General features: G+C 41.1%; 2 protein-coding genes and 1 pseudogene across 4 annotated transcripts in view; 1 reads left to right on the top strand and 2 right to left on the bottom strand.

Moving 5' to 3' along the window:
- Positions 1-1,745, bottom strand: part of LOC129769260 (uncharacterized) — an 85,855-nt gene extending 84,110 nt beyond the window's left edge. The window contains exon 1 of one of the 3 annotated variants that reach the window (XR_008741847.1): positions 1,604-1,743. The gene's annotated coding sequence lies outside the window, so the exon portion shown is untranslated. Of the gene's footprint in view, positions 1-234; positions 473-1,603 lie in introns of those variants that run through there. The other 2 variants (XM_055771380.1, XM_055771382.1) reach the window with 2 other exon arrangements.
- Positions 1,746-2,201: 456 nt separating this feature from the next.
- LOC129766416 (uncharacterized protein K02A2.6-like) lies at positions 2,202-5,700 on the bottom strand (annotated as a pseudogene).
- Positions 5,701-12,684: 6,984 nt separating this feature from the next.
- Positions 12,685-17,045, top strand: LOC129766418 (uncharacterized). The gene is made up of 4 exons (XM_055766947.1): positions 12,685-12,695; positions 14,760-14,883; positions 14,944-15,320; positions 16,752-17,045. Exons 3-4 carry the CDS (start codon positions 14,949-14,951, stop codon positions 17,043-17,045), a joined length of 666 nt encoding a protein of 221 aa, XP_055622922.1. The 5' UTR covers positions 12,685-12,695; positions 14,760-14,883; positions 14,944-14,948.
- The last annotated feature ends 8,568 nt before the right edge of the window (positions 17,046-25,613 follow it).

The raw sequence follows: 25,613 nt of genomic DNA on the forward strand, positions 1-25,613 counted from the left end.
GTCATACTTGTATGTTTGTGAATATAATCCTCAAAATAAAATCATTACACTAAACCTTCGTTTCAAACAACTTATACAGCAATCAAATCACGCAATAAACATCAAGAATTGCTGGGAATCTGTTATCAACATTTGTTCAAATTTAAAAAGGTGCTTAACTCCAATTTTGTTGACATCTTTTATGCATTCAATTAAATTGTACGATAAATCATATATAAACATAAACATTCCCACCTTTCATCCTTCATTAAACACCTCGTAGTAGAAATCTGTCAGTATGCATACACTTTCTTACGAAACATAGTGGAAAAAATATATTCGTCGATGTAAACAAGCGGTGAAAAAGGAGACACTTTTCGACGAGTGATTTGTATGAAGTTCCACTGCCGTGGTATAATGGGCACCTTACACGATCAACCGGATTGACAATAAGTGTCTTCAATATCGTGACAGCTAGGCTTTCAACATCTGATCTGACCTCAATCAATATTTTTCCACCTTACACGGTCAATATCGCCCTCAACCCGAGACAACGAAAATATCCGCGATGGCTAGTGGCGACATTCGAGTTTGGGATCCAAACTATTCTCTATCAGATTAGAAGGCTAAAAGGCAATTTTCAATTGGTAAAATTTGAATGAAAATATCTACTTGGTATTATTTAATTAGTTGAAGCGCGTAGTCCTAACCTTAACTTAACCTACTTCCTCTGAATTTTCAGATATTCCTACTAAACAGTATTATTATAATATAACGTCAATTTCAGACATAATTTTTGTATGGGATTTTCTCATCACTTGCAGAAAAAAAGTGATTTGCATTCACATAGAATACTAATTTGATTCGTAAAAGTTAATTTTCATTCATAATTTACACTTTAGAATTCGGTTTTTCTTCTCAAAAATACATCATAATACTCGTTTCACAAATACAGACTGTTCCTTTCAGTTTCAGAGATGCCAGATTATTTTAGTTTGCGAAATATATGCAAGTTATTTTATCTACAAGCAAATGTTTTTATTCCATAAATGAGACTATGACAGTAGAACCCCGATTATCCGCGAGCGGGTGATCCGCCCTGCGGATTATTCGTGACTGCGAGTTCCATAGTAAATCAATAGGCCTTTCCGGAATTTGTTAGTGAGTGGTAGGTCCATGCTCTTTTGTTGTGGTCATGGCTTTTACATTATTTAGCCACTGGTGTACACGACCTTATAGATGGATAGTTGATTGATTTTTGTATTGATAGAACATAGTTTTTATGTTGAAACATCTCTTTTCGTGTTTGCATTTTTTTGTCCTTTAATGGGTCATCGCGATATTCGTTAATCGCGGTGAGTTTGCCCGACTATTCCGCGGATAATCGGGATTCTACTGTAGCTTGAATTAACACATGATGTTTTTTCATCTGTGATTTCCCCAGATCTTCTCATTCTCCAAATTTTATAGCGGAGTGTGAAGAAACACACAACCCGCTCACTAGCGCAAAGAATGACCGAGTTCAACGATAAAAAATTCCTAAAACGTTGTTAAGTTTCATCCACTCTCTCACCATCACATTGTCAGTTTACTTTGAAGTTTTGATTTGTATCGTGAAAAGTACCGTATTTTGCTATTCAAAGTTTTGTACCGCGGGATCCTGGACTTGCACTGGGACAATATCACGACAGGGTTAATGAAACGCGCACGGTACAATAAATAAAAACAAACTTTATTCACGACATGACTAAACGATACATTTCACTATGGACGATAAACAATGACTCTGTCCACAACAATAACAATGTAAACAACAACAAGTGACAACCACATTAAAAACACATATATGCGCATCTCCAGCATCGCTCAGTGACAGTCATGCTGTCGCACGCGAGCCCTGCGGTCTGAGCTGCGTTGGATGAATAACGTATCCGAGCGCGGCAAAATAGGGTTGTCCACAACATCTCCCCTCTCAATAGAGGTGGTACGGATCAAACCTTACTGGCGGTCTTCGTAGTCGTGAAGAGCGCTACAGCTAGTTCTACTTCGACAGCGGACTCGAACTCTGTCGATGTTGGCGTTGTTGTTGATGATGACGATGCTGATGACGGGACGAACGCCGAGACCTCATGACGTGGCGTAGACGTTGCAAGAGTCGGCCCGGATCCTACCATGGTTCTCTCAGCACTGGAGACAGGCTCTGGTGAAGATGGACCTGGTGATTAGCTTGGGAGATTCCAGGCATCCAGCAAAATGTCCAGCGGCAGCGAATGTTGGTTTAAGGTGGCATGTACAGTGGGTTGCTTCGGTATCGCGCCAGCAGCAAGGCGACTCCGAAGTTGGTTGATATGCGAGCGTAGCATTCGGCGATCTTCGACCCACACGTTGTACATAACGTCTCCGATCTTCTCGACGACGACTCCAGGAGCCCATTTCCAACCGGTACGACCATGTAGTTTGGCGTACACGGTCTCGTTTCGGTTGAAGGACCTCGGTTGCTTGCGGTCATCGTCGGTTGGCACTGGGACACGTACCGGTGGTGGACGCAGAAGCTCGAGACACGTTCGGATTTTGCGACCAAACATGATCTCAGATGGCGACTTCTGATCCGGCAGAGCACGACTGGGCGTGCTTCGGTACGTCAGCAAGAAGACATCCAGTGCTTCTTCAATGGATCCTCTCCCCTCTCGAATTTTCTTGACGGCTCGCTTGAAGGTATCCACAAATCGTTCCGCCTGGCCATTTGATTGTGGATGAAACGGTGCTGTCGTGAGGTGCTCGATGCCATTGGAAGCGCAGAAATCGGCGAATTCGGCGCTGGTAAACTGGGTACCGTTGTCACTGACCAAGGTTACGGGCATACCCAGCCGCGCGAACAACCCACGCAAGATGCTGATGGTCGCAGCAGAGGTGATGCGGGTCGTTCGGATGATCTCGGGCCACTTAGAGAACGAATCGATAGCGAGCAGGTAGTAGTCGCCTTCGATTGGACCGGCGAAGTCGACGTGGACGCGTTGCCACGGAGCGGTCGATTTGGGCCACGGCACCGGTGGAGAGTGAGGAGGTGATCGAGCTACAGACGCACACTGCTGGCATGCCTTGACGAAGCTGACGATGTCGGCATGTCGGCCTACATCCAACGTAGGCCAGTACACGTAGCTCCTAGCGATGGCTTTCATTCGCTGCATGCCCGGATGGCCACGGTGCAGCTGTTCGAGGCACCGTTTCCGATGCAGCGACAGGATGACGAGTCGTTCGGCAAACAAAATACACCCATCCACCACAGAGAGCGATTCTTGCCTTGATTGGAACCGGCGAAGTTCTGACCCATCGAGTGTTGACTGGGGCCAGCCGTTCTGAACGTAGCGGTGGACTTGACGGAGCAGCGGATCTGCTTGGGTGCTTTGCGCAACGACTCTGAAATTGAGAGGCAACACTTTAACCGTATTAGTTACTACTGACCTAATATCCTCTTCCAGATTGAGACTCGCGATGACGTAGTCCTCTTCAGGCTTGATGTGCTGGTCGATCAACCGGGAGAGCAGGTCTGCGTTGCCGAACTTCTCAGTGGATACGTACTCGATCTCAAAGTCGTAGAGCAGCAAGTTGAGGGCGAAGCGTTGCAGGCGGTTCGCAGTGTACACTGGAATTCCCTTCTTAGAGCCGAAGATACGAAGCAGCGGGCGATGATCGGTTTGCAAACGGAAGTGCCGTCCGAAGAGCATTTTGTGGAACTTCGTGACGGCGAAGATGATGGCCAGACCTTCGCGATCGGGCTGACTGTAGCCCTGTTCTGCCTTCGTGAGCGCCCTGGATGCATGTTGGACCACCTTGATGGTTCCATCTGGGAACCTATGGCTAATGGTAGCCCCAAGTCCAACGGATGAAGCGTCAGCAGAAACGATGATTTCCCGCTTCGGATCGTAGTGTGTGAGGAGAAGATCCGACGAGAGAATCTGCTTGAACCGGTCGAACGCTTTCTGGCACTCCGGACTCCAGCTGAACTTCGTCTCCACCTTGAGGAGATTGTCGAGCGGGTAGCGTAGCATGCGCATGTTGGGGACGAACTTTCCGTAGTAGTTGATGGCCCCCAAAAACGATCGCACACCGGATACATCGGCTGGAGGCGGCAGCTTGGTGATCGCCTCGATTTTCGCCGGATCTGGTCGCAACCCGCGACTGTCGACGATGTGCCCCAAGTATCGGATTTGCTGCTTGCGAAACGCACACTTGTCAACACGAATCGTGAATCCGAAATCTTGGATTCGCTTCAGGACACCCCGTAGATTGAGGTCGTGCTCCTCTTCAGTTTCTCCGCCGACGATGACGTCATCGAGGTAGCCAGAAGTGCCCTTCAGTCCGGCTAACATTGTGTCGATGAGCTGCTGAAATGCGCCAGGCGCGATCTTCAAACCCGGCGGCAGGCGGTTGTAGAGGTAGAGACCACGATGCGTATTGATCGTCAGCAAACTACGGTACTGCTCGTCAACTTCCACCTGTAAGAAGGCGTCGGACAAATCTATCTGGCTGAAGATCTTACACTTAGCCAGCTTGGCGAAGATGTCATCCGGAAGTGGAAGTGGATACTGCTGTGATTGGAGAGCTGCATTCAGACCCGTTGAGTAGTCTCCGCAAATCCTGATGGAGCCATTGGACTTGCGGACTACGACGATCGGAGCGGCCCACTCCGAATAATCGACCGGGGTGATCCAATTTCTCTAACCGGTCGAGCTCGCGATCAACGGTATCATACATAGCGTAAGCTACCGGACGCTTCGGACAGAAGACGGGTCGAACGTTTTCTTTCAACTCCAACTTCACTTTTGTTCTGGTGCACAAGCCGAGCTTCTCGCTGAAGACCTCTGGAAAAGACGACTTGAGTGCACCTGTCGACACTGGCGTTCCAGACACGTGGCAGCAGAAGGTGTCCATAGGGACGGCCCAAAGGTTGAAACTGTCTACCAAATCGGATCCGAGTAACTGCAGCTGCTTCTCGGTTACACGGATGAGCTCACGTCGTGTACTGCTTCCGATGGTTACGTCGCACTCGAACTCCCCATCGAGCGATAGTATGCTGCCAGATGCCGTCTTCACTTTCACCGTTGCTGACGATAACGCAGGACTGCCAATGCTCCGCCAAATCTCCCTGCTAATGACGGTGATGTCTGAGGCGGTGTCGAGTTGCAGGCGAATTTTTGTTCCGGAAAAGCCCACGGAGATATATCTGCGTCGTTGCTGCACACTGCACACATCGACGACCACCACCTTGGCGGACACTGGTTGCTTCCTGCGCCTCCTTCCAGTTTTTCGGGGTTTGGCACTGGCACAGTACCCCTCACGATGCCCGAATTGGCCACATTCGGAACACTTGTGGCTCTTGTATCTACAGTCCCGAACGTAGTGGAATCCACCGCAAAACCAACATGGCGAATTTGGTTTCCTGTCGGTGTCACTGGAAGGATGTTTCGGTGACTCACGGTCACGCTTTTCGTACCGCTTCCCACCAAACTTTCGTATCGATTGTACTTGGTCGTACGTGGACGGAGATTCGATCATGGCGCTGTCATGCTTCAGGTTGTACAGCCGCTGGCACTCCTCCGAAAGCTGCTCCAGCGTCACATCGTTCCTCTCTTCGATTTTCGTGAGGAGGCGGGTGCGAATCTCGACGTCGTTCTCCGATTTCAAACCACTGATCGAGCTACAGACGCACACTGCTGGCATGCCTTGACGAAGCTGACGATGTCGGCATGTCGGCCTACATCCAACGTAGGCCAGTACACGTAGCTCCTAGCGATGGCTTTCATTCGCTGCATGCCCGGATGGCCACGGTGCAGCTGTTCGAGGCACCGTTTCCGATGCAGCGACAGGATGACGAGTCGTTCGGCAAACAAAATACACCCATCCACCACAGAGAGCGATTCTTGCCTTGATTGGAACCGGCGAAGTTCTGACCCATCGAGTGTTGACTGGGGCCAGCCGTTCTGAACGTAGCGGTGGACTTGACGGAGCAGCGGATCTGCTTGGGTGCTTTGCGCAACGACTCTGAAATTGAGAGGCAACACTTTAACCGTATTAGTTACTACTGACCTAATATCCTCTTCCAGATTGAGACTCGCGATGACGTAGTCCTCTTCAGGCTTGATGTGCTGGTCGATCAACCGGGAGAGCAGGTCTGCGTTGCCGAACTTCTCAGTGGATACGTACTCGATCTCAAAGTCGTAGAGCAGCAAGTTGAGGGCGAAGCGTTGCAGGCGGTTCGCAGTGTACACTGGAATTCCCTTCTTAGAGCCGAAGATACGAAGCAGCGGGCGATGATCGGTTTGCAAACGGAAGTGCCGTCCGAAGAGCATTTTGTGGAACTTCGTGACGGCGAAGATGATGGCCAGACCTTCGCGATCGGGCTGACTGTAGCCCTGTTCTGCCTTCGTGAGCGCCCTGGATGCATGTTGGACCACCTTGATGGTTCCATCTGGGAACCTATGGCTAATGGTAGCCCCAAGTCCAACGGATGAAGCGTCAGCAGAAACGATGATTTCCCGCTTCGGATCGTAGTGTGTGAGGAGAAGATCCGACGAGAGAATCTGCTTGAACCGGTCGAACGCTTTCTGGCACTCCGGACTCCAGCTGAACTTCGTCTCCACCTTGAGGAGATTGTCGAGCGGGTAGCGTAGCATGCGCATGTTGGGGACGAACTTTCCGTAGTAGTTGATGGCCCCCAAAAACGATCGCACACCGGATACATCGGCTGGAGGCGGCAGCTTGGTGATCGCCTCGATTTTCGCCGGATCTGGTCGCAACCCGCGACTGTCGACGATGTGCCCCAAGTATCGGATTTGCTGCTTGCGACTCACGGTCACGCTTTTCGTACCGCTTCCCACCAAACTTTCGTATCGATTGTACTTGGTCGTACGTGGACGGAGATTCGATCATGGCGCTGTCATGCTTCAGGTTGTACAGCCGCTGGCACTCCTCCGAAAGCTGCTCCAGCGTCACATCGTTCCTCTCTTCGATTTTCGTGAGGAGGCGGGTGCGAATCTCGACGTCGTTCTCCGATTTCAAACCACACACGTAGACCAAGCACTTGAATTGCTCCTCCGAGAGCTTACCCAGCTCAAACTCCACGCAAGCTTTGTTCACGCGGCAAGCGAATGCCACATGGTCCTCTGCCGGGTTTTTGGCTATCTGCAGGCATCGGTAGCGACGGCTGATCACACGGTCAAATTTATTGACAATATGATGACATTTGAGAGCATAATGACAGCTGAACATGGCCGACAACGCAGAAATCCGGATTTTCTGTTTTTCGAGCATCAATATCGTGACATTTCATATAGATGCATGATGTTGACGTTTTACCTCACGGACTTCCAGACTGAGTTGCCAGATTTGGAAGCGGACATTTAATGTTTGTTAGTCTTTTTTGCGATTGCAATTAAAATTTATAAACTTCTGAAATTGTAGGAATCATAAATGAAAGCTTTTGGTTTGGAAAACTGATATAGTAATTTACATTTAATGCGACATGCCGGAGAACCACTCAGTGTCGCATTGGAGGCGATTTGACCTGTAATTGGACATTGAAGATGAGAGTGGTACAGCGTCGACGTCTGGCGGCGAATGTCAATGTGGGGCCATAATTTGGGCCCGAACTCGATGTTTACAAAAATGTCTAACTAAACGTGTCGCATACAGGTCTGTCCAATTAGAAAAATGTCGCACCAAATGTAAATTACTGTACCTAAAATAGCAAAATACAGTACTTTTCGCGATACAAATCAAAATCTCAAAGTAACTGACAATGTGATGGTGAGAGAGTGAATGAAAATTAACAACGTCTTAGGAATGTTTTGACGTAGGACTACGTCTTTCATTTCTATACCGAGGTGTAAAATCAAAGTTTCGAAAACGAAAGCGTTACGCCGAAGACCGAGATTTTGAGTGCTAATAGCTCCTAAACAACTGACCGAAATGGTATGATAAACACTTCATTCGAAAGATAAAATGTCTACGCGTTCTATACTTGTTACTTTCTGATCCAAAAACTTGTTTCAATAGTCTTAAATTTGCTTTCAAAAACGGCTATTGAAATCACCAATCGGTATATAAGCGAGCGCCGCTCGGAAATCCACTCAGTTCTAATTGAACAGCGATTGGAGCATGTTGTCGCTGTTGTGGTGAAGCTCTTCATTTATCATGAAAGCGCGGATGAACGGTGTCACCAAGAGCCTGTTTGTGCACCTTAGGCCAGAAGGGAATCCATCAGGAGGAGAGTGATGCTACAAACGGTTCCCCGGGAAGATCTCGAAGCAGCCGCTACACACACACACATACACGCACGGAATTCTTTCCGTTTGGATCGAGAAAGATCCGGAAAATAATCTGCCAGTTCCTCTAGGAATTTAAAAATACATTCATGTGAAAGAGTTTATTTGAATGTTTTCTGTCCATGTAACACTGTAACCAAATATGTTTCAATCAAGTGCTATTAACAGATGGTTATCGAGTTAGCATTAACCACTAGTATCTAGGAAAATGTGGAAATATATAATCGTTACTGAAAATAATCTGCCAGTTCCTCTGGGAATTTAAAATTACATTCATATGAAAGAGTTTATTTTAATGTTTTCTATCCATGTAACACTGTGACCAAATACATTAGGTTTTGTGATTTTTCAATCAATCGCAATCAACAGGATAGCTTCTGAAGATTATTCTTCCCCATCAGTAGGATATTTCCGTATCCAATATTGGATGCATAAAACCTTGTGCCTCCAACGTAACGCTCTCGTTTTCGAAGTTCTCCAAATATTCATTCATTCAGAATGAATTCAGATTCAACTTCATACAAATGATCTCTAAATCAACGATAGTCCTACGTCACCCTTGCGGTTATACCATAGATATAACCCACTTCCTGTTTTTAACATTGAACTCGGTCATTCTTTGCGCTAGCGAGCGGGGCAGCCACTTTAGTCTAAGTTGTGTGTTTCTTCACACTCCGCTATAAAATTTGGAGAATGAGAAGATCTGGGTAAATCACAGGTGAAAAAACATCTCGTGTTAATTCAAGTTACAGTAGAATCCCGATTATCCGTGAATAGTCGGGATGATTTTTAAACATAGAAACTATGTTTTATCAATACAGAAATAGATACAGATACAGATAATCGGGGTACAGATACAGATACAGATAATCGGGGTTCTACTGTCATAGTCTTATTTATCGAATAAAAACATTTGCTTGCAGATAATATAATTTGCATATATTTTCACAATCTAAAATAATTTGGCATCCCTGAAACTGAAAGGATCAGTATGTATTTGTGAAGCGAGTATTATGATGTGTTTTTGAGAAGGAAAAACGAGTTTTAAAGTGTAAATTATGAATGAAAATTAACTTTTCCAAATCAAATTAGTATTCTATGTGAATGCAAATCACTTTTTTTCTGCAAGTGGTGAGAAAATCCCATACAAAAATTGTATCTGAAACTGACGTTATATAATAATAATAAATTTTAGTAGGAATATCTGAAAATTCATAGAAAATAGGTTAAGTTAGTGTTAGGACTACGTGCTTCAACTAATTAAATAATACCAAGTAGATATTTTCATTCAAATTTTACCAATTGAAAATTGCAATTTAGCCTTCTAATCTGATGGAGAATAGTTTGGATCCCAAACTCGTATGTCACCACTAGCCATCGCGGATATTTTCGTTGTCTCGGGTTGAGGGCGATATTGACCGTGTAAGGTGGCAAAATATTGATTGAGGTTAGATCGGATGTCGAAAGCCTAGCTGTCACGATATTGAAGACACTTATTGTCAATCAGTTTGATCGTGTAAGGTGCCCATAAGGTGCCCATAAGACAAGACGCGACAACTGGCTTCTTACTCTTCTTTCTGCATTTTCGTCGACCAAGTGCTAGATAACAGGAAAGCGAGATGTGAAGGTTGCCAAATGTTATAAAATTTCGGAAGATTATTTTCCCATGAAAAACATTTGTTCTTCGTATCATGTATTTTCTGAGCTGCACCATTTTTTGTGTTAATTCTTCAACCGAATGTCACATATTTCAAACAATAAGTACTTTCCTGTTATTTTGGTATGCAAAAAAAAATTAAATGTGAAGAGATAAAGAAAACTAGAAAACGTAGATTTGATAGTAGGAGTATATATTACAATACATGAATTAAATTCATAGTTCATTTTATTTATCAAGAGATTATGGGCCTTACCGTTTACACTTCACGATGAAATCGAAATGAACGACGCGCCATTAAATTTCGTTTCACGAGTTAAAGAAAATTATTGGTTTTCAGGTAGAATGAACCCTTTTCAAATAGAAATTATGAATAGAAATTAAATTTTCCGTATCAAATTAGTGTGAATGTGAATGTGAATGGGAAACTTTGCTTTCTTCATTTGGTAAAATAATCTCGTACAAAAATTGTATTTGAAGATAATTTTATATTATAATGATAAGTTTTAGTGAGAATATCGGAAAGTGTATAGAAAATAGGTCAAGTTAGGGTAAGAAAGACGTGCTTCAAGTAAATAAATAACGCCAAGTAAAAATTTTCATTCAGATTTTAGCAATTTAAAAGTGCCTTCGGACTGAGTAGTAAGGCTTGTTAAAAACTAATTTCGTATCCAGATGTCGGCACCGTATCGTTGTCATCGCGGATACACTTCATTTCGTTTTGTGTATACAGAAATAAGGCTTTATAATTCAACTATAATATCGTTCAAATACTAACAGTACTGAAATATGGATGAAATAATACATTCCCAAAATAAAACATAGCGTTTATTCAAGTTTTTCTTGTAGGTATGTATGCTTTGTTCAGGTTCCAACATGTTTTTAAAATTTTTCATGCTGCCTTGGTTGTTATTTGTTATTTGATCCTAATTTTATTGCTAACTGCTTTACTGTTGGAAACTAATTGAATGTTCTCCTCTGCTAGGCCGCTGCTATTATGCTAGATGGCAAGAGAATCACAAAAAGATGTAGGGTGGAAATTCCGATGCAATGTTTCCCTCTCTTCAGGAACTGAGCACCGGACGTAACAGAAACGAAAATATACAAAGAATCCATAATAGAAATTTTCGCTAAAATGAAATGTGAATGCAACTATTATTCAATTTTGAATATATTTGGCAACAGATTTTGTTGCGATTCAGCAGCGATTCACATGCGTCGATACGGTCAAAGATGTTTTTTTGCGTCAACGTGTGTGGCACCCATACATCGAGCTTCTTTGTGAATCCAAGCTTCTTCAAATGGTTAATAACGGTTTGATGACTTATCCCCAGCTCATGGCCGATGCTACGGCTGCTACTATGCCGGTCTTTCTCGGCTAATTCAGCGATTTTGTCGCAATTTTCGACGACAGGCCTTCCGGAGCGTGGCGCATCTTCGACGACCTCTACACCAGAACGAAAACGTTGAAACCATCGTTGTGCGGTGGAAATGGAAACTGAATCGGGTCCATAAACTGCACAAATTTTATTGGCAGCTTGAGATGCATTTTTGCCTTTGTCATAGTAGTATTGTAAAATATGTCGGATTTTTTCTACTTTTTGCTCCATATTTGCGACACTATAACTCACGAACGACTTAACCAAACAAAATACTGTCAAGGACTATATTATAGCGCGCAAAAATACCTTTCCAACAAGCTATAGTAAGACTCGATACAATGAATACAACTAGAACTACGCGCTTACAACGACACCTCGCGGAAATACCGCAGGACTTTTTTGACAGCCTAATATAAGGGTGCTCATACACTGTTTGACCAATGCCAAATATTTGACTATTATTGACAGATAAAATTTGATCAACGTGTACTGGTCAAATATATTCGACATCAAACTCAACGAGCAAATATTTAGTACATGTTTGCTTAAACTTTTTTAGATCAATTTGTCAAACCATGTACTGAGCTACGTTAAATATTTCAGTAAATTTTTTTGTATTTTTGATGTTTGGCACTGTTGATAATTGGAGAATGGCAAACAAAGTGGCAAGTGGCAAATAAAACTGCCGGAGGGATGCCAGATCTTTTTATTGTAATTTTTATTCATTTATTTTTCAAATCCGTGAAAATATGTGTGTTGGATACAAGAGCGAATTCAATTCGGTGAACCCCCTGGCACAACAAAATTTGCTGTTGCATAAGTCGAATCATTGACTATTGAGGATAAAATTTCAAAAGAGGATAGAAGATTAAAAAGGTTTTATAGGAAGCACCCATTACCCAAAAAGAATCCCGATCATTACAATCAAGGAAGCCAAGGAAGTCAAACCAATTTTTTAAACCCAAAACCTATTCCCAAACTATTGTAAATTATTGTAAATAAAGTAGTGGATTGTAGTTTATATTGTGAATAAATTGAAGTTGTGTAATTGGCGTTTAAACTGAGCGAAGTGTATTTCAATATTACATTACCAACCGAGTGATCGCGATGGAGGAACCAGTCCACAGGGCAAGGGCCCTATACCTAGAGGAAACATGTGTAATATGTATTTTCTATTAAAATCGTTCAGCTGATTCCGTCATTCTTTTTATTTCATCAACCCCTTCGAAATGAATCAACGAATTTTAGGCTTGAGACACATTGAAAAAAATTGAGCAACACAGATCAATCTGTGCATCTGGCATTCATGCCAGAAAGTAAACATTAGTAAACATTTCGCAAAATGGCCGAAAGGTAAGTTTATTATTATCTATATAATATTATTTTATTATTTGTATTATAGAGGCTGGGGATTGTTTTGAAAGCATGTATCAAAAAGGTGACTTCTGCGGGTGTGTTAATGTAACAGGAAGTGGCAGAGGGATGGAGCCAGTGAACAGCAGTTTGTTGAAAGATCTCTCCTTCCTCTCTTACTTCTGGCAGATGAACACACTCATCCTGGATAAGAATCCCCAGTCGAATGAGAAGACCTTCATGTCGCTCCGAACCTCGAGCAGCTGTGGATAAGTAACTGTGATATCGCCAACGTCCAAAACTGGATCCACCGAATTCGGGATTGCTGTCGCTCGCTTCGGTATCTGTCGTTGCTGGGCAATCACGGCGCGTCGTCGTTATTCAAAGGGAACTCACCCTCGAACAAAACGACTACCGCATGATAGTGATTGGTATTTGCCTCAGTTGCGCTACCTGGAAGACGTCGAAGTGACCGAGGCTCAGTGGGTCCAAGCGAAGCAATTAAGATACAACTTTAATCTCAACCAAACACCGTTCAATATCATCGAAAGCATCGGCAGGGCGGAGCAGATAGGCAAGAAGGCTGCCCAGAAGAATGTCTTAGCGACATAGGAACAGGACAGCGGTTCCAGCGACTCTTGAAGCGACTGACTGTTTATTTCGTTTTGTTTATACAGCATTCCATGCCAAACCGATAAAGTTTTGGCTTTGGACTAGAGGGCACTATATTTTTTATATTTTTTCTTAAAAGCTGAGGAGTTGAGGAATTTGAAAATTAGCATATCTCGATTTCACAGATGCTTTTTTTCATTTTTGAGTAATGATTTTTCAAAGTTAATCGATGTTTCGAAAAAACTTTTTTTTTCTCATTTTTGCCACTAGAAAAATTCATAACATTTGAACTGCTCGACCGATTCAGATGATCGACATATCAAATTATGAGCTTATGAGTTAGTTTTCTTTGAAAAAATATTACTTTTCAGAAAAATTAGGATTGTTGTCTCTGTAATTATTGATTGAGTTAGTTTTTCATAGTTTTCTCGGTTAAAGATAGAAAGCTGAGAATTTTTTATATAACATATCTCGATATCAGAGGTGCATTTTTTTCGTTTTTGAGTTATCATTTTGCAAATTTAACATGTATTAGGTCTTTGTTCAAAATTCCTGTTTGACTAGACTAGACCTGTACGACTAGAATCCAATCTTCTCTCAAGTGTGATATTTTTTCAAAGAATGTTAGCTTATTGGCTTTAATTTAATATGTCGATCATCTGAATCGGTTCAGTTCAAATGTTATATTGAATTTTTGCAAATAGTCATTTTTTCAATAATTACAAAAAATAACATCCATTTTTTCGCAATTCCAATATTTTTTTTTATGTAAGGCTGGTTCATTGGCTTTAATTTGATATATCGATCGTCTAAATCGGTTCAGTGGTTCAAAAGTTATGATTTTTAAAAAGTCATTTTTGAGAAAAAGTGGTTTTTCGGACTATTCGGTTTGGCTGTATATTCGAATAGTATGACCAACAAGCTGACATAGTATGCGAACAGTCAGCCCCAAGGATCAACATTGACCGACTTTTTGAAACTGTTAATGTTTGGCTGCACTTCGTCGGCTCTGGAGCAGTTTTTGCTCCGAAATTTGACCGAGAAAGTTGGACAATAGTATCGAGCTAAGCTATTCGAAGCTAGTTAAGCCACATACAGCGATTTGAAGCGTATTCTTTCATCTGAATCCCCTACAAGGAATGAACAGCAACGAGTTATCAAACAAACCACTTCTGGGAGACATCTCTAACGAAGCATTGATTAACTGTGATAGTTTTCTGAGCATAACATACGAATTGCAGCAAACAATTGATACCTCAACAAGAGATTTCAAAAAATATTCTTCCTGTGGCTTTACATCGTAATTGTTCGACTAATGGGAGAATCACTCCCGGAAGATAATCCCTCGGTTACGCAACAGGAGAATCATAATTGGGCAGAATTTTCCTATAACTTCGATGCCGATGTTCAGTTCTGTTCGGAGCGTTTATTTAAGATTAATTTATATTTCAGATTATACGATTAGACATTTCTGGATTGGCGGAAGAAATTGATGTGGATTTTGGCGCCGACGATGATTCGATTGAATATATCGCTCCTCTCGAACCGGAGGTCTTAGTGGAAGAAAATGATATACGTAATTATGTATTGTATTTACAGTCCAATTCTCACTTATGGCTTTTTATATACATTTCAGATCAGATGAAAAATAAAAGGAAGCGAGGGAAGGTTGAAGCAGTGTGGGATGAGGCAAATATAAACAAACTCATTTGTGCCGTAGAGACGAATGACTGCATATGGAACGCTGGAAACGAAGAATACAAAAATCGTGGTATGCGCGATTCTGTATGGCAATATATAGCCGAAAATATTTTTGATGGAAAATATAGTGTAGCAGAAGTAAGCGCCAAATGGACAAACCTCCGAATCCAGTTCCGGTCATACTACGCAAAGAAAAATAAAAGGAAATCTGGCCAAGCAGCTTGTTCTAAAACATGTTGGAAATACTACAGCCAAATGATGTTCATTGCTACTTCCGAAGAACAACAGACGGCAAGATCCGAATCCAATCTGGTAACTTGGATTGTGTATCATAATATTGTGAACCTAACATCATATGACGTAGATTATACCAAAGGTGATCTATTCACTTTGTTGTATCTTGGAGACTTTTGTTAAATATTCTTTTTCAAAGTGTATCATAAACCTTTTTCGAGGAATATGCGCAGTTTTTTCTGGGATCTACAGTTAATTTTTCCAAAAATCGTGGAGAAGTTCTACTCGGAATTGTTTAACTGTATTAGCTTGCTCCACAAACCAATGGAGATAGAGATTACTGGAGTTGTTGTAGATTTGTTGTAGCAGTTGCAGAAAAGTCTGTGTAATTGCCGTGAAGGCTGAACAATCTTGGCTGAAGTTGTCGAGTAAAATTTTTGTGGAAGCTGATGGGAATTTAAATGTTACATGCTTCTTCTTCTTGAATGGCGTTAACGTTCCCTGTGGAACTTTTGCCGTCTCAAAGTATGCATTAATTAGCGTCATTTATTAATACTTAGTTCAGATTTCTTAAGCCAAATAACACGCCTTGAATCTATTCCGAGTAAGCTTTAGAATACGCGTGATCACAGTGCAAGTCGAAGGAAATTACTTTGACGTAAAATCCCCCGGCCAGAACGGTAATCGAACCCGAACACCCGGCATGATAATGTGAGACGCTAACCACTCGGCCACGGGTGCACATAAATGTTAGATGCAATAGAGAGATTTCAGAAGTTTCTGAGATATGCAATCGGAATCTTTTCGCATTTGATTGGATTTTGGTTTAAATATTTTGGAGTGGTTGGATGAATAATAGGTTCATTTTGAAGATGAAAAACAGCATAACGTTGGAATGGATTTTCGACAGTTTATTCGAGTCACAACACAGCTCAAATTAGTATGTACTGAAATATGAGGTATGCACTTCCTATCAAGATAAAAGGTAGCGTCAGAAAAATTTTGTCTGGTTTCTGTTGGCACAAATGTTCCGAAGGCATTGCAGTCGTCAAAAGAACCTTGTGCTGCGTGAAATTATTCTTATCTTATGTTGTGTTTTGTCAGCATTGTTAGTCTTTCTGAGCACTTTGAAGCGTGTCGTTATGAAGCATAACACATTCTCATATTTCCTCGCGCTCCTGACAAGCGGTAGCTTGATACGTATTTTTGCAATGGTAAATTCTGACAATTGAATGGTTTTAGCAGACTAGGTTTCATCGCAAATGCGCCGTCTCCAATCGAAATATGTGGTACTGGGATTTGACAGAGCTTTTGGTACTGAATGGTTCCATTTCCTTTTTAAGCGAACAATTATTAAATACGCTACCATCTGGTATAATATAATATGCTTCGATAACATGACTACAATATTATCAGGGAAGTTCCACAAGCTATTGAACTTCACCGCATTGTATTCCTAAAATCTCTATTTGTGGAACCTGTGAATAATTAAAAAAATATTTTTCATAGGTTTTAGAGGAGAACTTCGTCGAGGGGACACCAAAAACGCATGTCAGCAACCCAAAAAACAAGCGTACGCGACAATCTACAGAGTCTACAGGAGATCCTACTAAGGCAATTGCTCTGGAAGGAATGCAAGCCGCATTGAAGAAAATGTCTGAAGTTGATAGCTTCCAGGTGTTTGGGAATTATATTGCTGAGGAGCTGCGGAAGATTTCCGATGTAAACGCTGCGAACAGGATTCAACGAAAACTAGCAAGACAGTTGATTGACTGTCTGGATGAACTAGAATATACAACATGAACGCTAACTTCCCAAACATATCCTATTTGTTTATATGATAGAAGTATCATACATCAAACTACATACAATATAATAAATAAACTAGAAAACATATTTTAACTTTGTTTAGTATAATGATATGATGATTGAAATTTTTTTCACGTGCATCACACTTTATTTTTATTTATTTATTTTTATTTTATTTAACCAGAATACATGACATAAGACATTTGCCTTTTAAAGTGTCACTAACGCAGCAAAATTGTTCACACAATGACTAGCAACCATTACTACATATTATACAACTTAAATCTAATCTATTGATTGAAAAATGATAAGCAGCGATTTTTGAACATTACTTCATGTACGTCTCAAATTGGAAGGTAAACTATTCCAGTTCACCACACTCCTCACTATAAATGAATTGCCGTACATAGCTGTACTATGGATAGGTACCACAAGGTTGCAGGTCCGCTGACTTCGATATAGATTTAGTTTGGAGAACAAGTAGGTAGGTCTCTGGCGATTCAATATCCTGAATAGAAACAAACAAGCACGCATGTTGTAGAAGTTACGGAAGAGGCAACCAGTTAGGTCTTTTTGCAAATGGCGCACTGTAGCCATACGATTTAAACTGAACACGTAGACTAAATTCTGCCACACTGCAACGAAACAGTTTTTTCCATCCAATTTTTCCATCCCTTTTACATCTGGAAGATGACACCAAGATTATTTGCATGATTACTGAAGTCCAAGTCAGTTCCCTCAATATTCACTCTTGGTAATCCGTCGAGGAAACGAATATTTCCGAACATCAAAACTTTCGGCTTCGTAGGATTTACTTGAAGTGTGTTTTCTCTTGCTCAATGAATTACAGAGTACAGAGTATTAATTGCTCAGTGCAGCAAATATTCATTAGTATTTTCCTACACGAATGTCTATAATTTCCTCACTAATGTGCCAATGGAAAACGATGGCTTTAAAAACGTTCATTTGTACTATTTGTTATTCTTTGAGTTTTTACGTAAATTGGACATTGCCAAACGAAAGATTTCTACAGAAGGATTGAACCGTATAACATGAGTTGTTAAATTGAATTTGAACATCGAAATAACAAAAATCAAATAGTGTCGAGTTCCTCGTGTCCACGATAGAATGTGGTTCCGAATTCTACCATATTCTGCACGTTCAAAGGATATAAGTTAATATATGAAACAGTTTTCCAGAATCACATCAAATATTCACTCTTTTGATATTTATAAGTTACAGATTTCTGATCAATGAAAAAGCTCAATTCAAATGCAATTACTACAAACAATCCTAGTCCTACGTCAAGCTTTCGTCCGTGCCCCTAGGCGCAGACTCACCTACTTTTTTTATATATTTCAATATCTCATTCTGTAAATTTTATGCCGACTGCTGATAGAACATATAATTCAATATCTCATTCTGTAAATTTTATGCCGACTGTTGATAGAACATTTGGGTAAATGTTACATTCAGGTAAATGGTTTTTCGGGTAGATGTCCCACTTGGATATCTGGCACATCGTTACATTCCTGTTTACCTGTCAGGTATTTGTTACATTCGGGTGAACGTCTTTCGGGTAGATGTCGTTCAGGTAACTTCTGGGTAAATGTGACAAAATCCAAGAATCTTCAACAGGTTATATACAGGTAGCAGCTTCAAAATTTCATTAGCTTTCTCCTGAAAACTTATTGTAGATTGCTTGTAGTATTTACATAAAAATCCTTCCGAAATTGTTGAACAAACTTGGTTGAAATTTCCAAGTGTTTTTTTTTTTTGTGAAAGCTGATGGGAATTTAATAGAATTTTTCGATAGAAGCTGCTGGAGATTTCTAGAGTTTCTAAAAAGATTCAATCAGAATCTTTTTGAAGGTGCATTATGCGAATCTTGGAGATGTGTTTGTGTGAATTTTGAGTGAAATATATAGGAGTAGTTCGATTATTAATAAGTTCATTTTGAATACAAGAAAAAAGTAAAAGGTTGACATGGGATTTCGAGAATAAATTCAGTTTATTCGAGTTCAACTAAACCTAAATTAGTGAGTACTGCCATGGAACTTCACCTTCATTCACAAAGTATTTTTCAAATTCTTCTCGATTTTTTTTTTGCATCTTCGGAAATACATGATGTACCGCTTCTAACAGGATAAAATGTAGCGTCAGGCAAACTTTGTCTCCATTCTCCTGGCACAAATGATCCGGAGGCATCGTAGTCGTCAAACGAACCATATGGTGCGTACAATCTATTGCTTCTCATCATCAAGAAGTTATGCAAAGCACAGCAGGTCAGAGCAATTTTTCGCGTTTTGTCAGCATTTAAACTGATAGGCTTTCTTAGCACTCTAAAGCGTGCCGTCATAAGGCCAAACACATTTTCTATCTTGCCTCGTGCTCGCGACAGGCGGTAGTTGAATACGCGTTGAGACCATGTCAAATTCCTACCATTGAATGGTTTTAACAGACTGGGTCTCATCGCAAAAGCGTCGTCTCCAACCAAAACATGTGGTACTGGAGTTTCTCTATTTGGTAGAGGCTTCTGTCCTGGAATGCCTAGTTTTCCTTGGTCCATTGCCTTTTTATACGAACAGTTGTTGAATACGCCTCCATCGGATATGCGTCCATTAGAACCGACATCTACATAGATAAGTTTATACTCCGCATCCGCGATCCCCATCAGGACGATGCTGTGCGTTCCCTTATAGTTGAAGAAGATACTGCCTGAATTTGATGGCGCGGTCATTACAATATGCTTCCTATCTACTGCTCCAATACAATTCGGGAAGTTCCACGACCTATTGAACTTCTCCTCAATGTAATCCCAATCAGCCTCTGTTTTTGGAACCTGTGAATAATTTGAAAAATAATAATTTTTTTCTAGAAATTGTAGTCTGTATCAATGAAAAATAGACAGATCAGCAAAAAAATGCTTTTATTGCAAATTTATCCTATCCAATATACACTGTCATAACAACATATAAGCATAAAGTGAATAAAAAACAGCTTACAGCAAAGTAATTACTTACTTTTAAAAACTCATGTTTCAACACTGTGAAAATAGCATCTAGTACTTCGGGAATAATACGGGATATAGTTGTTTCCGGGATTCTAAACAGGTACTGTAGCGACACAAAACTGTCTCCAGTAGACAAAAATCTCAACGTCAATGCAAGCCGCTCGCCGGCGGAATCGCTTTCCGCATTTGTGTATCCTATTTTTTAATCAACGGAGTGACCAAACGGAGAAGACAATCGAAATCTTCAGGCGCCATACGAACGAAGTTCTTATATAGCTTTGGAGACTCATCTCGTAGCTCTCGCAGCAGATTCACATAAAATCCCTCCGTTTCGCGCTTTTTGATCCATTCACTCACCCAGATGCTGCGATTACGGAACTGTTTTTGTTTTTTTGGTCTATCCTCCTCAATTATCATGGCTGCAGTGGCCAGAGCTACGGCTATAGCGACATATGATGCTGCTGTTGAAGTCATTTTTATCTATGAATATTTTCTTCTTTGAAAAATGACAGCGGACGCACACAAAATAGTATCCGACTCGACAAACAGTGTACTATGTGGTAACCGTGTTTGTCATTCGCTCCAAATAGTTGTATTTCACCAAATAGTTTTATGTAAAATTTTTGACAAAAACAAACAGGTGTAATTATGGTTGTTAAATATTTTTATCAAACATCAAATTTGTACTAAATTTTGACCAAACTTTTTCTGTCAAAAAATGTCAAATATTTGACCTCTGGTCAAACAGTGTACGGCCACCTTAAAAAACATTATCAGACAGAATTTTATTACACTACCAACTTGTAGAAAATGTGTCACTTTGTTAAATACAAAACATATTTGACAGAGTATAGCAAATTTCCATCAATATTTTTCGTTTAAAAAGTGTGTTTATTTCACCCAAAATTCCGTCAATATTACAGAAATAGAACACGAAGCTCAATGTTGCTATGTTTTGACGTAGAACTACGTCTTTCATTAAAGGTGTCAAATCACAAAATAGGTCACGTTTTTATGAAATAAAATTAACGTTAATAACTATTTTTGCCGCGAACGGATTTTGGCGATTTACTAAACGAATCGGAAATTCCGTAAGATTTGTTTAATATGCCATACATTAGAATCCCCTGGTTAGTAAATGGATAAAATTCATGAAAACTTTAAGTGTTTCTATTTTCCCATACTTTTGTTCTGTCCATTTGAGTGCTTTCACGAACAGAGCTATCAATAACGAGCAACTTATCGACGACCAACGGAGGGGAAATCGTAGGATTTAAAGTCTCCGTGAACAAAGGAAAAGAAGAAGAATGAAGGAGAATACTTGCTAGAGTATAAACAGTGGATTTCGCTATAAACAGTGGATTTCGCTGAGGCAAACTTTCATTCGGCATCGGACTGTTGAGTAATCCAGTTCACTTTGCTTTCGCTGCGCTTCGATCTAAGATTGGACCCCACCAGTGGTAATCCAACTTGAAAATTGTCGTTTGATTTTTCTGTTCGTTTTTCGCGTTATTCGTATCGTGTATTCTTCTTTCCGCGTCATAAATTGGACGCTTCTCGTAGTGTGCGATGAGCAAGAAGAAAAGGAAGGCAGGCTCGAGCCCTGCAAAAAACGAACGCATTGCCAGGGGCAATAAAATTTCGAGGTAAGCGTCATCTAATGATGCACGCGATGTTGGTGCAGTGAAAAGCGCTCGCACTGAACCGAGCCTTCGCGGATGTGACACCGCATCGAACAACAGCGAAGTAGGCGATTTCGGCGCGTCGGACGAAAATGTAAACGCCCAGGCAGCAACCAAAATCAAGCTCCCCCCGCTGGTGGTGAAGGCGGTCGCTCTTGACAAACTCATCAGCGAATTCGCATCGATGGGTGTTACAGCAGAGTACAAGCTGTGTGGCATAATTCGGTCTTTTTCCAAGCAGTTAACATTGTTTATTTTCCGTCTTCATAAGGGCTTCGTTGGTGCCTTTGAGAATGCATCAATGCATTAAACTGACGTTATGGCGAATTAGACGTTAAGGTTGTGCACCAAAAAATTATTTGGGAATACCAAGCATCTTGAATGTCTTACTGGAATGTTATAAGTTATTTGGGTTCGCGTGCCAGTCGCAAAACTGCCTTCAACTAGGATTGCATTTGCGCTAATTTGCGCTGTTTTCGAGGTTGTTATTAACAAAAAGAGTTTATTTCTCTTGTTTAGTCATCAAGAAAGTAAATGTTCTGTTCTGGAATTTTGTATGTGATTAGGTTTTGCTTGCCAGTAGCAAAACTTCCTCCACTAAGGGTAACAGCTGCGCTTCTCTCGAGCATGAGTAATGTAATGCAACTTTTCGAGGCCAGTAATATTAACAGAAGCGTTTCTTTGAGAATAGCGCAAAATGATGAGAAATGTTTATATTGCTAATAGTTTCAAACCACCAACGTATGGCTCTGTATGCATGCTATGGTGAACGCTTGTTTGGCGCTTGGTTTACGCTTAGTTTGTACGAACGATATCTAGAGGTGCGATTCCTTTGAGGCAATACTAAATAACATGTAGCATGATATTTGATACTTGCAAGTGTTGTCATTTTTGTTGTTTACATGCGGTGCCAAAAATATATTGATGTAGTTATTGTTGTGAAACGGTAGCTAACAGGAAGCAAAGTTGTGTTAAGTAAAACAGGGAAGAAACTTCTACAATAATGACACTCGGACTACAAGATTGAAACAAGATTTAATCACGTCTTTATCGCACAAAGATATGGTTTGGAATGAATAAGTACAGTCTTCACGTTGTCGCTCGCGCTGACTGTTTTTGTTACGTCAATGTTGGTAGCGAAGTAGGGATGTCCGAAATCCTAAAGCCAAGAGAACATGTAGGGGTGTACATTGCACTAATCCAACACTCCTCCTCAATGGACACCACAGTCGTTCAATTCGTTATTCCAATATCAGCCAGTAACATCCGAAACTTCGTAGCACCTAGCGGCTTCGTGAGAGCATCCGCTATCATTCTCTCTGACGGACAATATATCAGCTCGACAGTCCCGTTGTCACTCAAATCCTTTATGAAATGCTGTTTTGTGTCAATATGCTTCGAACGTTTACTGGATCTCTCTGTTTTGATGAAACTAATACAGCTCTGGTTGTCCTCGAAAACTTTCGTGGCATTCGTGAGCACCTCTCCGAGATCCGTAAACAACCGTCGTAACCATATGAGTTCTTGACAAGTCTCACTCAATGCAACATATTCAGCTTCCATGGATGATAACGTAACGCTAGATTGACGATGGCTTATTCAAGCTATCGGTCCAGCGCCAAACAAGAAAATAAATCCTGTTGTCGACTTCCTACTCGCATGATCACCGGCCCAATCGGCATCTGAGTATCCGACGAGTTCCCAGCCTTCTGCGGGACCATATTTGAGTTTCAAATGCTTTGATCCTTTTAGGTACCTAACAACACGTTTAGCTGCCTTCCAATCTTCTTCCGTTGGAGCACTAACTTTCCTACCTAAGAACGACACACTAGCAGCAATATCAGGCCTCCCGTTGACTGCAATGTATAGGAGAGCACCGACCAAGCTCCGGTATTCAGTTATGTCAGATAGTAACTTGCTTTCAATATTAACACTCATATAACTAGGATCCATGGGCACTTTTGAAGGATTACAGTTTTCAAGTCCAAACTTTTGGATTACCGTGTCAATATAACTTGTTAAACGAATACTATAAAAACCATTCTCATGAGCCACCTCATGACCCAAGAAATGTTTCACTGAACCGAGATTTGTAATGTCAAACTCTTTCTTCAAATCTTCATACACTTCAACAATTTTCTTGGTGTCGCAGCTTCCCACCAAAATATCATCAACATAAACCAGCAATATTATCTGTTCCTCTTTGTTGCGTCGAATATATAGACATTGATCCGATTTACATTGCACAAATCCAAGCCGCACCAACACAAGATGCAGTGCACGATTCCAGCAGCGAGCGGACTGTTTGAGTCCGTAAATGCTCCTCCTGAGCTTGCACACCATTTCCTTGTGATCAGCAATCTGGAAACCAGGCGCTTGCTTCATGTAAATTTCTTCTTCTATGTTACCATGCAAGTAAGCCGTTTTCACATCTAAATGCTGCAAAACCATATTTCGTTTACCCGCTACTGCCAACACTGCTCTCAAAGTAGCTTGACGTGTCACTGGGGCAAAAACATCAAAGTAGTCCACGCCATATTGTTGATTATACCCTTGCGCGACTAGCCTTGCTTTGTATTTAACAATGCTGCCTGTTTCATTTTTCTTCGCTCTGAAAACCCAACGCGACCCGATCACTTTCTTTCCCGGAGGCAAATTTACCAGCTCCCACGTTTCGTTAACTGCGTGAGAATTCATCTCCGCTTCCATCGCACATTTCCATTCCGGAATGTTCAATGCATCTCGATAACTATTCGGTTCAATTGAAGAATGATCAGCAACACCAACGACAAAATCTTTTAAATGACCCGGTAATACACCTCTGGTTCTTCTGTTACGATGCAAATTATTGGTATCATCAACATCTTCCTCATTGTCATTCGATGGTTGGTCTCTATTGCTCGAACATAAATTTTCCGTGGCACTGTCTAAACTTTCGCTATCAGAATACTCATCTGGTTCAACGCTACTTACTGGAACTATTGGGATCAAAACTTCATCAGACTCAACCGTTGGAGATTTCTCCCGAGATTTCTCATCTTGCTCGGAGCCATTGTCAAGTTCTATGAATTTTGCATCACGACTAATTGTCACATGATTATTCGAGCGATCCACAAAACGGTACCCTTTGTGATCCTCAGAATATCCCACAAATACTAGCTTAATAGCTTTTTGATCTAATTTCAAGCGCTTAACATCAGGTATGTGTACGTAAGCTTCACAACCGAATACACGAAAATGTTTCAAATCTGGCTTTTGACCCGTCCAATGTTCATACGGCGTCTTACTAACAGATCTTGATGGCAATCTATTTTGAACATACGCTGCCGTCATGACAGCCTCACCCCAATATAATTTTTCCATGCCAGCATCGGCCAACATACACTTGGCCATTTCTTGTAGCGATCTATTCTTCCGCTCTGCTACACCATTTTGTTGCGGAGAATAAGGTACTGTGTATTGAGCTTTGATTCCTTCTGATTTGTAAAACTCTTGCAGATCGCGACTTATATATTCGCCACCCCCATCGGATCTAATAATTTGTGGCTTCCTTCCAAATATATTTTCAGTCCAGCGAACGTAATGTTTTATATTGCTAGCAGCTTCGCTTTTATTTTTCAATAGGTAAACAATAGCATAACGACTGAAATCATCTATAAGAGTCATCAAATAACGGTTGCCCGATGGCGTCATGGTTTCCATCGGACCGCAAACATCAGTGTGAATAATCTCGAGTGGACGAACAGATTTTCTCTCTGTAATATTTGTGAAAGGCTTGCGCGACAATTTGCCTTTCAGACAACATTCACACGTAATTCGTGTACCACAATCTTTCAAATCAAATCCACTTACTAAACTCTCCTTCTC

This window comes from Toxorhynchites rutilus, chromosome 2 (assembly GCF_029784135.1).
Source record: "Toxorhynchites rutilus septentrionalis strain SRP chromosome 2, ASM2978413v1, whole genome shotgun sequence".
Classification (NCBI taxonomy): domain Eukaryota; kingdom Metazoa; phylum Arthropoda; class Insecta; order Diptera; family Culicidae; genus Toxorhynchites; species Toxorhynchites rutilus.

Bases quoted from the DNA above. Each gene is read 5' to 3' on its own strand.
- LOC129766418 (XM_055766947.1), top strand. From the start codon at position 14,949: ATGAAAAATAAAAGGAAGCGAGGGAAGGTTGAAGCAGTGTGGGATGAG. The intron at 15,321-16,751 runs GTAACTTGGATT...TATTTTTCATAG, and splicing joins CAAGATCCGAATCCAATCTG to GTTTTAGAGGAGAACTTCGT.